The 14,911-nt window shown below is 37.9% G+C and overlaps 1 protein-coding gene across 5 annotated transcripts in view; it reads right to left on the bottom strand.

The window, feature by feature from the left end:
- Nucleotides 1-1,047: 1,047 nt before the first annotated feature.
- Nucleotides 1,048-14,911, bottom strand: part of LOC121871821 (hemicentin-2-like) — an 89,085-nt gene continuing 75,221 nt past the window's right edge. For 2 of the 5 annotated variants that reach the window (XM_042374333.1, XM_042374331.1), the window contains exons 5-6: nt 13,066-13,279; nt 5,840-12,275 (exon numbers count right to left, since the gene is read on the bottom strand). In XM_042374333.1, coding sequence (XP_042230267.1) covers nt 12,160-12,275; nt 13,066-13,279 — 330 coding nt within the window. In that variant the 3' untranslated portion in view covers nt 5,840-12,159. Of the gene's footprint in view, nt 1,077-5,839; nt 12,279-13,065; nt 13,280-14,911 lie in introns of those variants that run through there. The other 3 variants (XM_042374332.1, XM_042374330.1, XR_006089962.1) reach the window with 2 other exon arrangements.

The following is a 14,911-nucleotide window of genomic DNA, read 5'->3' on the forward strand; positions in this document are numbered from 1 at the left end:
AAGTTTGTGTGTGTTTCTGCCTGAAGGAAAAATTCTCTTTGCCTACCCAGTACACTGTTTACGCTTTAGTGAAACGTCAATCTCAACTTTGTTATTCCGCTGTTAGTCACGTTACTTAAATTCCTATCCCAACACAACCACTTCCTCCCACTTCTACTATCTTCACAATCACCCTCCATCCACTTCCTCCACCCTCACCTCCAACCACTATCCTTCCACCTCCACCCTCACCTCCAACCACTATCCTTCCACCTCCACCAGCCTCCTGCCCCTATCCACCATCACCGTCCTACCCTCTACACACCACCTCCTCCGCTACCCTCCACAAGGATTGATCATGAACCAGGGGCAGGGAGGGAGCAGCTCACTCCCTCATGTCAAACCTTACAATTCACCTCTTCCCTCACCCCCTCTCCTCACCCCTTGACGACAAGATGGATGAAGGTTCCTCGTCTTTATTATTATTATTATTATTATTATTATTATTATTATTATTATTATTATTATTATTATTATTATTATTATTATTATTATTATTATTATTAAGGGCATTAGTATATTTCTTAAGCGAATTGCACTATTTATATTGATTATTTCCGTGTGTGTGTGTCATTCCTTGCCTCGACCACATCTAGCACGTTTGAAGCATCACCTGAACTACTGTATTATCTCCTTTACATAACCCTCCTCAGGTCACTATCACCTCTCTCTATTCACTTCATAACCCGGAAGAGCTTTGTCTATCACCCCGATCTCCCGTTGCTTATTGTTGGCTTATCTCACGTGTCTTCCGGTGACTACTGTACACAAGTGCTCTATACTCCCTGTCAGCCTCCTCTTGTACTGTAAGCTGTGATATATTTTGTATTCCAGTTCACGCACACACATACACACACAGACACACACACACACACACACATACATACATATACACAGACAGACAGACACACACACACACACACACACACACACACACACACACACACACACACACACACACACACACACACACACACACACACACACACACACACACACACACACACACACACACACACACACACACACACACACACCTTTTTGTTGATATAATAATATCATAGGGGATGTAATATTTTAATGATTTTACGTTATCGTGTTTTATCTAGTCTATTTATGTGGATATAGAGCGAAGGTTTATGTGTCTCTACCTTGATGGCTGTGTTGGCTGAGGGTTCATCCACGACCTACCAGTCCCTTTTCCGTCTACACTCCACACAGCTCAACGCTTCCTAAGAGCTACTCCCACATGCCTTTCCTTTCACTCTACCCAACACTCATAGACTTACCTGAACCCCCCACTCGACCAGTTCCAGGATATGAATAAGAGTTGAGGTCGCTTAATGACGCCCTTGACTTTCCAGAGCTTTTATGGACGGGGTAGGGGGGTGGAGGGTAGGTTATTTTCTGCTTTAACTCAGTAAGTGCTTATATAAACCCGGTGAGCCAACACACAGACGTGCACAAACATAAATACAGACACATCTCTCCTACCAACACACGTCAGTCTTTCGTTCTTGGTTATTAGTCACATGAGGTTCTTTTGTTGAGGACACAGCGTGAGGATGATAAACTGTCAGGGTGTAAGGCTAATTATCGGCGGCTTTGTTACTGTTTGTAATATATGTTTGTAAAGTTACTTTTTCTTTTGATATCACTTTTATTACTTTGAAGCTGTTCATAGATAGATAGATAAACAAGTAAGGGTTAATTTTGTCGACTCTCTCTCTCTCTCTCTCTCTCTAGAACAAAGCCGGTTAATGAATATTTTCCCCCAATATGTACAAACCAGCTAGTTCATTTTCCTTTATTGCCCCTTCTGGTCATATTTATTAGCCAGCAAATATAATTTGGAATGTTATAAGCCGCTGTAATATATTGTGAAGCGATAAGCTCACGGGAGATTTGTGTTGTCTGCCAGCGTTTATCATCCTGATTACATCCCGCCTAGTTTATGATGCCTACTCAATTATCATTATGTCGCCTCATTTGTATGTTTGTCGTCGGCCGATTTTGACAGGGCTAATTTTTTTTTCGGCAATATTGTGTGTGTGTGTGTGTGTGTGTGTGTGTGTGTGTGTGTGTGTGTGTGTGTGTGTGTGTGTGTGTGTGTGTGTGTGTGTGTGTGTGTGTGTGTGTGTGTGTGTGTGTGTGTGTGTGTGTGTGTGTGTGTGTGTATTCTCGTTCTTGTTTTTCTGTCGACAAATCAACTATTAAGTGTCACTCTTTCAACTCATTAAACCTATTACACCTTGGCCTCTTTATCAAACACACACATTTGTTCATTGCATTTACATTTTTGTTCAAGAGACGACTGAACATCTAATTTACCTCGGAACCCCCCCACCCCCTGCCGCACATAAACGCCCTTCCATTAAAGATCAAAGTTTATCACCTCCCACAGTAAACATTTACACCATTTTCACCACCACAGTATTTAATTTTATACTATTTAGTGTATACATTTTTTTTATATATAGTATACAACACGGAGTCTCAGTGCCCGATGAGAAAAAAAAAACGATAAACATTTTTTTAAAACCGGCTGAAACTTAATTCCAACGGACTTACATATTCATAAGTCAACTAAAAACCTCAGCTCCCCCTATACACTTTCCCTAGCCTTGATAACCCAATTTTTACACCACAGCGTAGATGATGGAGGTTGGAGGTAAACGTCAGTATATTTTTCTAGTAATTGTGAGTCTTGGCTACATTGGATTGGCTATGTTAACTGCTACATGGCCTTATAGATATATTATAGCCAACTGTGTTAACTTTATCTTCTATATCTGTTTCCTTACCTATAGTTATTATGCTTCATTGTCATTATCTCTCATCATCATTATTTCTCGCCATCATTATCTCTCACCTTCGTTATCTCAGCATCAGTATCTTTCAGAATCATTATCTCTCACCACCAACATTTCACTATCATTATCTCCCATCACCATTAACCCCCACCATCACTATCTCGCGCCCAGACAATACCAAACTTATCTGTGTCATCTTTTATTGCATTCAGCTCCAACTTCAGTGGTCATTCTTTCAGCGAATTCCCAATGTAAGTTCTTGCAATTTTTTCCCTAGTTCAACCTTGCAGGAGGATAATCCGATGATTCTTCAATTACATCTGTCGATAAGTAATATTTTGGCCCCTAGTGTTTATAATAAAAGATATAATATGATGGACGTTTAAAAGAATAACAAGATTAATTTTAGTGTTTTTCGTGTTATGTCGAAACTCTTTAGATTATCTCATCGGATTTCATGTTAATATTCATACAACCCCAAAGAAAGGTGTGAAATCTAGTCCTTTTGATTGTCGTCTGATTTTTCTCTTCTCGACAGTTGCAATGCTTCCTGTCACACACTTTGAAAAGAAAAATTTATTCAGTAACTAACAATATGGCTTCAGTAGTGGATGTTCTAATTCTGATCTTACGTCCTTTTCATATAGTCTTCTTTCCTTCCAGCAATTGATTACTGTGATGAAATATAAGAACCAGAACTTGACCGCTCCGAAAGTATTTAACAGTTTGATAAAGATACTTAATGGAAAAATTACCTTCTTATGACCTTTCCTCTTTAGTTCCTTTTAATTTACCTTTTCTGTCTGGTCATAAAATGTCTAGAGTTCTGGAAGGTTATTCATTGATTTTACTCCATTAATGCCGGAGTTCCTCAGGGTTCCTTCCTATCACTCACTCATTTTCTCGATTATTATTCAATAACAAAACTATTCACTCATATGAGATTGTCCAGCCTTATTGAAAGTTTAAGCATCAGCATTACTTCAAGTCTTACCGTAATAAACTTTGTCATAAATTTAGCCAAAAAAGAATCAGTGAAGCTTGGACACATGATCAGCCAGCAGACTCTACAGTAAGTAACCATTTGTATGTCTTGAACTCTCTCAGGTGTGACATTTTATATTCATCTGTGGGTTGGGTGTTCTGTTAGGGCACGTCACCTCCTCGATACAGTCTAGAAACACAAAACAAAACACCAAAGGAAACCTACAGTGATGATCTTTCTACAAAATGTATCCATTATTTCACATTCATAGAGACTGTTATTGTTCTACATATTCTATAGGAATTTCTAGTTAGTCTTCTGGCGAACTAAACTCAATATTACCATCACCACCATGCATCCTCAATCAGCTTACGAGGACACCTCATAGGACCTATGGCCTTTCTGCTCATATCTCATTATTTACCCTATGAAGAAGAAGCCTTGTGTGGAACTTTTTGCCTATTTTTTTTTCCTATGGCATATAACTTCTTTTAATTTAAGTCATCCTGTGTTAAATATCCTAGGTCTTTATAATGGCGACGCCTCGGTGAATACTCATGATATTTGTTTGATGTGTCTCTGTGCTTTTATTCGTTGAAAAATAAACAATTCTTACCCTCATTATCTCTCAACATCATTATTCCTTACCATCATTATCTCTCACCATCTTTTTTTATCATTTTCATTGCCTCACACCATCATTATTCTTTGTCCTCATTATCTCTCATCATCATTATTCATCGTCTTCATTATCTCTCATCATGAATACTCCTCACTATCAATACTCCTCACCATCATTACTCCTCACCATCATTACTCCTCACTATCATTATCTCTCACTATCATTATCTCTCACCATCATTATCTCTCACCATCATTATCTCTCACCATCATTACCCGTCTCCAACATTTCCTTTCTCCATTATGATCTCTCTCCATCGTCCTCACTCACCATTATTTACTCTCACCGCCAACATCTTTCACCATCATCATACCTCACCATCATTTTGCCTTAACACGAAGTTCATCGCCTTTATGCTGAAACGGGAATTCCTTGACATAAAATTTTCACATGTTTTCACCCTACAAATTGGATTTCGGAAATGCCTTTGTTGGAAATCCAACCAGTTGAACTGAAGCTGTGAGTGGCAACCTCAGGGATTAGTGGTGAGAGAGAGAGAGAGAGAGAGAGAGAGAGAGAAATCGATACTGAGTACGCTTACCACAGGAGAATGTGTTCAGTTTTCGTCTTTCTTTTGAATTGACTTTGGCTTTCTTAGAATCGGAATTTTAATAACTGTGTGGTGCTCTCTCTCTAGCTCTCTCTCTCTCTCTCTCTCTCTCTCTCTCTCTTTCTAGCGTGTCTTATTGAGTAAAAGTAATTAAATTTCTTTCATCACTTCTCAATAGGAAATTATATTCCTTTATGTTCTAGTAATAACCACTACTCACGACTTTTTTATAACACAACCACACAAAAAATATTCTCAGATATAAGTTATGACGTTCCTCTATACATTTATATTCCGACTGAACTAATTTTATGATTCTCTGAGTAAATATTGTCGAGCTAAAACCACAAATAACACTGATATCATGACGGGTGTTTAGTAACAGCTGATACCTCCAGTGATGTAAAGGTTTCCAGGAAAATATATAAAGGAGGAAATATGTTCAACTTGTGACCCTCACTATGAAAAAAAAAACCAATCTACAATATCTTTAAGTAAACTATTCATAATTTTATCTCCTTTAAATTATATGCTGTAGTGAACTTGGCCATTAGTGATTTTTTTGTTTTACATATATCCCATCATCATTACACCCGCCATTACGTGTCATACGGTGATGGAACAACAGCAATACATCTTACATAACACATAACAGACACTAACGACTCAAGCATCACTAACAAGGGCTAAAACATACTCATTAAAGATAACGTCAGGGATAATAGTCTGAACTTACTCTTGAGCAGTAAAGGATAAAGGACAACACAGGATCTTTATGACACGATATATTTTTACAAAAATAACAATTTACAAACAATAAAGTATGAATCCTGTGAAAGAAATATGTAGAGTGACATTGAGAGAAATAAAGTGGCAGCCAATTACATGAAACACTACCAAGACATGAAACTGCAGCACTCTAGGTAGAAAAATCTTCCTAAAAAGCTTTTCTGAATAATTTATATCCGGAACACCACCACTTTCAGTCTACATGGACACCGTTTCTCGCCTTACATAGAATAAACAATAATACAAACTTAAATCTAAATGCTTTCATAAGACCCAATCAGGAAAGAAAGATAATAAATATCCACATATAAATCCGTTAAATAACTTTTTAGGGATTTTTTCTTCATAGAAGGGCAAGCCGATTAACTTAGAACGGCAGTAAGTGTCTAGGGTAAGGGGGAGGCAATACACAAAACGTCGTGGCCGAGGGCATCGACACGCACTTCCGCGAAACTTGGAAACCATGAAAAGATAAAATATGCAAAATACGGAGAACGTTATACGTAACTTTGAGCTCGCCATTGCCCTAGGAAAATATATGTACATGGGCGCTTACACGTGAATTTGTGTACGTATATATATATATATATATATATATATATATATATATATATATATATATATATATATATATATATATATATATATATATATATATATATATATATATATATATATATATATATAGCAAGTCTTTAGCAACGCAATGTTTTAATTTTGACCGAAATAATGTTTGTGTGTTAGGTGTGAGGAGGAGGAGGTAAGGAAGCAGTTATGTTACTCTGGATTATTCATGAAGTTATTCCTCTTGTGTCTCGCCATAACATATTTATTTGGGTTATATTATTAAGAAGAGTTTTTCTCCGTATAACGAATGGTGCAAAAAATCAATTTATCGGCATTATTAAGCTAGTATGGCTTTTAGGGGTATTAGAAGAATATGGGTGAATGCATGGCAAGAGACTTGCAATAATACTGCATATATAAATATATAAATATAAATATATATATATATATATATATATATATATATATATATATATATATATATATATATATATATATATATATATATATATATATATATATATATATATATATATATACTGTATATGCATACATGAAAACATTGCTATTACACATGGTTTATATTGTTCTCGGAGATAGGAGGTAAGTTCTTTCCACTATTATGTTACGTGCAAAACATGTTAACATTCACTGCAGGAATTTTGTAGTATACAGTCTACCAATTGTCACAAAAAAGATTATGTATCACAATTCATTCACTAGAAAATCGCAAATTTCTCAGCATGAAAGATATTTTTGTTTATATTTCCCCCAGGTCACCCACAGTAAGGAAGGTTTAAGGGTAGTGAGAGAGGGCGTGAAGCCTCCTGGAACACCGGTGTGGCACAGGATGTCTTCACCATCCTCACGTTTACTTACATTTACCCTTTGTGGGATACAAGGATAACCTAACCTTAAAAAAATCCTACAGCATAAGAATTGTCGAGCTACGTAACGGTATGAAACGAAAGTGCCGACCATTATAGTGTATACAGACGGCACTAGCAGCGGGACCCTGTCATTGGTAGTGAAGAATACCAGCCTTTTACATATCAAACCTGCACAGTGTATATATGGTACATTGTGTCTCTGTACATCTGGCTCTAAAGTCTTCTTTTGTCTCGGCACACCAAGTACACCTTTAGTGTACTACTTCTGACAGCGGACGAGGCTGTATTTCTCCCCACACATGATGGGAAGCGTCCCTCGCCTGCCCTGGAGGAGCCTTCCTTGACATGACTTGATTCACCGACATACACACACATATACTCTCTGACGCACATGTTTAGCCATGTGTACACATGGCGGTCGTGTAGGTAAACACCCAGTGTACACAAGATGAGGAATATAAAGAAGGTGACGTACAGTACGTGGTGGCCGGAGTGTGTGAGAGAGAGACGCTACGGTGACAGTCGCCTGCAGGCAAACATCTGTAGGGCGTCAGACTGTCACCCTGTGGGATGTGTTACCGTCAGGAGAAGTGCTGATGTCCCAATCAAACATGAATTTTGTTTTGGATCATTAAAAGACGCATTATATGGATGATAACATGTCTATCAGGCTGCACGGGATATAGCTTCAATCAACTGACTTCCCGCTCACTTCTCTATAACAAAATTCCCTCAAAACCATGAAATTGAATAATGGCTCACTGATGGCATTAGTGTTTACTTTATTCACACGAACAAGCACAAACGCGGACATAACAACCTCACTTCACCCAATGATAGCGAAATTAAACTCTTGGATATCTGTCGAGTTAGATCTGTCGAGTATCTCACACCGAGAATAATTGTCATAGTTGATCTTCGCTTTAGTAGTTAGTGTTGATAATCTGCCGTTAATCTCGACACCTCAGAGCACGAGCCTCGCTATAACCCAGCTACACTACACGTGTTTGTTAGCAGCCATGAGTGAAATTCCCAAATATACACCTTACTCTGTGTGGGTGTAAACTGGTATAGGTGTAGATGCGTGTAAATGTAACTGGGTGTAAGAGGGTGTAGGTGGGTGTAGGAGATAGTGTAGATGGGTGTATGAAGGTGTAGGTGCGTGTAGGAGATAGTGTAGCTGGGTGTAAGAGCGAGTACTTATGTTCAGTCAGTAACCAGAGGAGCCGGAATATAAGCACCAGGTACTGTACTCCTTCAGGTTTCATTAATGTAACATATATTTAAGTCACTGAGGCATGAGTGAGCCATTGAGGTGATATATAGCCATCGGTTGCCTGATTAAGCCATAGTATGTCTGCCTTCTTGTTCCATATATGGCTCTTTCTTTAATTGCAACTTTTATGAACAAATTGACGTATGTAGATAACAGTGGACATTAGCTCTTATAAATTTTGAGTAGTATTCATAGTTCATAGATCTGCAAATAACAAAATGGAACTGAAATCCCGTAAAACTTGAAACTTTTCTTATATCTGTCAATTAAGAAAACTTCAGTTCATATATAAAATTGTAAATTATATTAATTGATCTAATTATCCTATTTTAAGTCGTCAAATATAGTGAGAAAAAAGGTCTATATTATACAGATCTAAAATAGCCTTAAATAGTTATGTAATATAAGAGTGAAGTAATCTCTTAAGTCAAACATTTATTTATTGACTAAAACTAACCATAGACAACAATTGAAACTTTTTTTCTTGGTATTAATATTAACATAAGGACCAAAAAAATATATATATATGATCTTTACCACTGACGCCACGGTACACACACACACACACACACACACACACACACACACACACACACACACACACAGAGGGAGATAAGGGGGGACATTAACTATGCAAAGATAATTTTTTTTCCATTTTGTTTTACACTTATGAAAATATTGAGATATTGAGCTGGCCGGACACTCAGCGCTGGAGCCTCTAAGCTCTTCATCACCATCTTCTTCAGTAGCTTTCACTTTGCATGTTTCATATTGTCTGTTCCTTTCTCTCCATTATATTTATTCTCTAATTATTCTCTTCTCTTCCTTCCTATACCTAATTCGTTCTTGTATTTTCCGTCACTGTTTTTATTTACGTTATTATTTTTTTATTTGGTCTTTATTTATTATGTTTCGTTTTCTTTTCATTTCTCAGTTCTTCAATTTCTTTATTCATGACTTTTTTTGTATTTTTATTTTATTTTTCTATATTTTTTATTCATTCACTAATATTTATACTCATTATTTCTTTCTATATTTATATCAGGACACTAGTTACTTTTTTTTCTATTTTATTATATTTCATTATTATCTGTTTCACTTCTTACTCATTTCTCTTCCTTAACATCTCTTATTTTTCTTCATTTGCAACTATTAACCAAAGTTCCTTCAAGGTGTAATGACTTATTACCTATGTACGTCTATACACTCATTAACTTTATATTTAATTAATCCACATTATTATCCTCTCTTCATTAACATAATTTACCTGGTGATTAATTCGATTATTTGTTTCTCGTAATATCTCACCTGTATTCGTCTTCATTCCCTACTTTACAGATTCCTTTTCCATTGGTGTCATCATGTATCCATCGTCTTCCATTCCACTCTCACCTTTTCCGTTATCATCATCATTATCAGCATCATCAGTCAGCATCACGACACTCCGTCATCATTATCTGTGACGTTACCGTTCCTTCTTACTTTCTCTTATTAAATATTTCCCAAGTCTTGTCCGGTTGTTATTTATGTCTGTTAACGTCCTAATATAACCCTTTCAGCATCATACGCTATTTTTACTCCATATATAACATGTAGTATTATATTGTCATTATACATAGCCGTGAGAGTTCGGCCAAGTAGTCTAACAGTATATTAGCAGTCTAGGAATAATTAGGACGCTTCATCATTATATTTACACACATAGGAGTACATTATACTTATATGTTCTCTCTATGTTTCTTCCTGTTCCTGTATGTAAAGTGTTCAAGGTCTTCCATCACTCACTCTTCAGTTACGTAATGTCACCTGTCAGTAGAGAAAAAGTTTTCAGGATTCTGTCACTTATTCTCCTCCACAGCATTTATACCTTCATCGAGATTTTCATGTTTTGTATTTTTTTTTTTTTTCTTTTATGTGTATCTGGTTTCTCGTTCAACTTCTCTCGATACACTTGGACATCCACTGCTCTTTCCCTCACTCAAACCATAAAGTTTGACTCCAGTGATCACTTCTGAACTTTTCTACCCTATCACTTGTGAGTCTTTCTTATCATGACATGTTGTTGTTCCACGTAGAGAATCGCGTGCGCTTGAGTGATTACCTGACACACACACACATATATTTCTAATGACTTACCCAGATACAAGTCGCTCATTTATTCAGAACTATCTTCGTCGTCCACTGGGTAAGAAAGTCTACGTATACATCACGCATTCACAGACGTACACACTCACACACCACCAGGCCAGGTCTTGTAGGGTGCTCACGTGCCAAAAATATAGAATACACATTTAGCATGGGAGTGGCCGAGAGTCTCTGTGACTTAACACAATATTGTCCCACATAATGTTTTCTCTGCCACTGCTGGACCGACAACTGTTCATCAGTGTTCATAGGACCAGTTTTTTGTTCACATCTGATTTTTTTTTGTTTCATTCTCGGATATTTATAGTTCATAAGTCTTTATTCTCCGGAGAAAGAAGTTGGTGCAATATGGACAGCATTCGACCACAACACTTAGTTTTTAGTTATTTATTTATTTATATATGTATATATTGTTTCAGTGTTATTATGTCTCCATCACACCCCATAAACTGTCTCCACGCTGGACGAAGTCTCCACCATAATGATTAGGTCATCATTTAATAAACTGTCACTTAGTCTTCCTCTCTGTTATTATTATTTTAGTTAATTTGTTAATGACCTCCACAACTTGACCTTACATGTTATTAGGTTGTTTGTCCAGCTGTTGTCTTGTATACCTCAACTAATCATAAACAACAGAGATAAGTCTCATCTCACTCTTGTCTCAGTCTTGTCTCAGTCTTGTCTCACTCTTGTCTCAGTCTGTTATCCTGTAAATAAAAGAAAAACCTTTGGAACGCTACCATATTTTTCTTATTCTCTTTAATCTCAGGACAATTATTTTTCTGACACATTAAAACATTTTTATTGTCTGTTTCTTCCTGATTGTTTGTGACAGTGTTGACGTGTTCAGCTGTGTTCAATGATTAACTAAATGTATCATTAGAGCTAATAATGATAGAGGTTGACAACTGTCCAGTGTGAGGTGGTTTAAACTGTATATGTTAGTTGAATGTGATGTTTATTTTAAATGTTTGTCAGCCAAGTTAAAGTTACTGACTTGGCTGCGTGTTGTCTTCCCTGTCTAATTGTCGTTTTATGTTTTCCAGACCGATAAAGTTTCGTCCGCCTGTCTGTCATATATCATGTCTCTCTCTTTGTGTGCACCTAACGCTGCAACCCTAAAAAGATTTTATCATCTTGACAAAGGATTGATTTTATTTTAGATATAAAGGGGTTGAAGTATGGAAGTCAAGTCTAACTGTTTTAGCTGTGGAGGTCAAAGTTTGTCTTAGCTGTGGAGGTCCAGGTTTAATTGTTTTAGCTGTGGTGGTCCAGATTCAGTCATCCAAATGGTGACAGCATGGAGGGCTCTCAATGGCCCTAGCAGTGATGGTGGTGGTATTCGGGGGAGGCCATTATGAGGCCAAGTGGAGGCCAGGTGGTGGAGGCCAGGTGGTGGAGGCCAGGTGATGGAGGAGGTTCAGTGGCAGGTGATGAGGTGTGTGAGGAGGAGCAGCCCCGCCAGTAGCGTCACAGAGCCACGTAGAGACACGGATGAGTCCACCGCCCGGGGCTGTATTGCGGCGATCTTGTTAGCTGCTCCAGGTGGGGGAAGAGACGAAGGGAAAATCTTAAACCTTAGTTCCTTGACCCCGAGGAGAACACAAATGTAATTCTCTTAATTATTAAAATTGAATGATGTAATTGTTGTAGTCACCCCTCTGAGATGTCATGGTTGTTAATTAAATGAGACAACATGATTCACGAGGGTTAATTATCTTCCCAATTATATTACCTTTATGATCAGCTTAATTTCGTAATTGAAAGGACTTCAAGGAACATTAATTTATCAATCACAAAATACCTTTATGTTTATTTACAGGTAATATTATTGGAAATAGTAATGGTAAAGTTTGGGGACTAGTATCTAAGCAGTGTTAGCATTGGCATGTGGATAGAAGTGGGTAGATGGGAAGCAGTGGACAGGTGAGATGGTGGGAATAGCTAGTTGAGTAAGCAGGGAATACTGGATAGTTAGGCGTTAGAAGTGGATAGGTGGGGAGAGTTAAATAGGTGGAAATAGTGTAGAGAAGTGGTCAGTGGTGGGGAGATGGGAGGTGGAAGAGGAATAATTCAGGTGGGTAGGTGGGCAATACAGCCCAGGTTGGGGGAAAAAATCGTGCTCAGGTGCGTAAATCTTTTTTTAATTGATTAAGAGGTGTAGGAGAAATCATGTACAGGTTGACAAGAAATTAGAAAAAAAAGGTAATTACGAGGTGGGGAGAAAGCATGGTTATTCAGGAAGAGGTGAGCATCAGGTGTACACAAAAAGCAGAGGAACAGAACAGGTTAATTAAGGTGGTGAATCAGCTAATAGACGTTTTACCTTCCGTGATGTAGACAGTGATGGAGGCTGGTTTAGTGTTGGCCGCAGCGCACGTGTAGTTGCCGGAGTCCGAAGACCGAGCATTACTGACACTGAGGAGCGACTTAACCCGAGGCCCACTCTCGATGTGGACACTCACCCCACCTCGCTCCCTGTCGTAGTTGATCATCCGTGAGTTGTGGTACCAGAATATGTACTGCGGCGCCACGGGGCTCTGGAGACGGCGAGGAGGAAGTGGTTAGTGTGTGGTACTAGGAACAGATGATGGGTACTAGGTGTTAGTGAGGGTAGTATACCACAGTGGTCCTAAAAGTTTGTAAGAGCTATTAAGTAATAATGAAAAAATAAATTATAATAATAATAATGGAACATAGTGATTGATGTAAAATAGAGTATTGTGGACATTTAACTTCTGTGTACAACATTGTTTTGTATTCCGCTAATACATGTAATAATAATATATATATATATATATATATATATATATATATATATATATATATATATATATATATATATATATATATATATATATATATATATATATATATATATATATACAGTACATGAGAAATAGGGGAAGAAATAAAACTCCGCCGTATATCACAAATAGAATTTCCGGCTTGGACTTTTCCACTACAGAAAACGTGGCTAAAATGGTTTGTGTTGAGGCTGAGAGTATCAGCCACATGTGTAGTGGCTGGATAAGCCTACTTCCGTGGCCTGTATTCACCGCTGCCACCCGACCGAGCCTGTAGGACGCTTTGAAAGTCCTGTGAGAGAGTGTGAAGTGTCGGGGGGGGCTGAGTTGGGGAGACACGAAAGAAGAGTTGAGGTTGTGGGATGACTGATGAGGGTGGAGGGAGTTGATACTTGGTCAGGGACGGAGAGTCAATGTTTGGTGAGGTGAGAAGGAAGTTTAGTTGGGTATTAGGGAGAGAACGATGAGGTTTACAGTGAGAATATAAAGTGGGACGAGACAAAGTAGACAGGGTGTCAGCGATGATGATTGATGATGCTGATAATGATGATGATGATGATGATGATGTTGATGATGTTGATGATGGGGGGGTTAAGAGGAATGATGTTGATTATTGGAAAACTAATGATGAAATCCTTTTGGTTATCTATAAGGCGTGGGATGATGAAGCCGTGTATTTGACAAGAGTTGGTCGTAAGGGAGAGTCTCATAACGTCTTCGGTAAACACGAACCCGTGATCTTTGGCGACCTTGATTACCACTGAGCCACCCTGGGGACCCTGGACAAATACCCAGATTAAGTGAATCCATTATTGTACTGATGTTGACCCTTAAGCCCGAGGGGATAGGGGCGAGGGGGTGCTTCTTTCTCTCTACTTTTCTTTAATCTGTTAACCGGAGCAAGTTCTCCTTTTGTGTCTGCTGAGTGTAGTTACGAAGTTGTTAGGAGTGGTAGTTAGTTATTGCTGGTAGTGTGATGTGACTGGTAGTTAGAGATGGAGTAGATAACACAATATGGAAGAGATAGTTGGAGGAAAGTAGTTAGAGAGGTAGGTAATTCTGAGGTAGTTAAGAAGGAAGGCATAAAAGATGTAGACAAGTTGGTATGAGGTTCAGTAGATAGACATGTGGGTCGGCTTTTGTGAACTCCTAAACCTAACTTCTACCTCAAGTGGTGGTATTTATTATCAGCGTCTAACTCTCTCTGTCAGTTCCGTAAGTAAACAAGGAAAGTTTCTGGTTATCTTTGTTATTTAGGTTGTTTGCCTCAGTGACTTAATTGGTGTTATTTTAGGGAAACTTTACTTACGTATTCTTTGTGAGAGTTCGAGGCCTCCATGTTTTCTTTACTCTATTATTAATCTT

This window comes from Homarus americanus, unplaced genomic scaffold, assembly GCF_018991925.1.
Source record: "Homarus americanus isolate GMGI-L3 unplaced genomic scaffold, GMGI_Hamer_2.0 scaffold39675, whole genome shotgun sequence".
NCBI lineage: Eukaryota > Metazoa > Arthropoda > Malacostraca > Decapoda > Nephropidae > Homarus > Homarus americanus.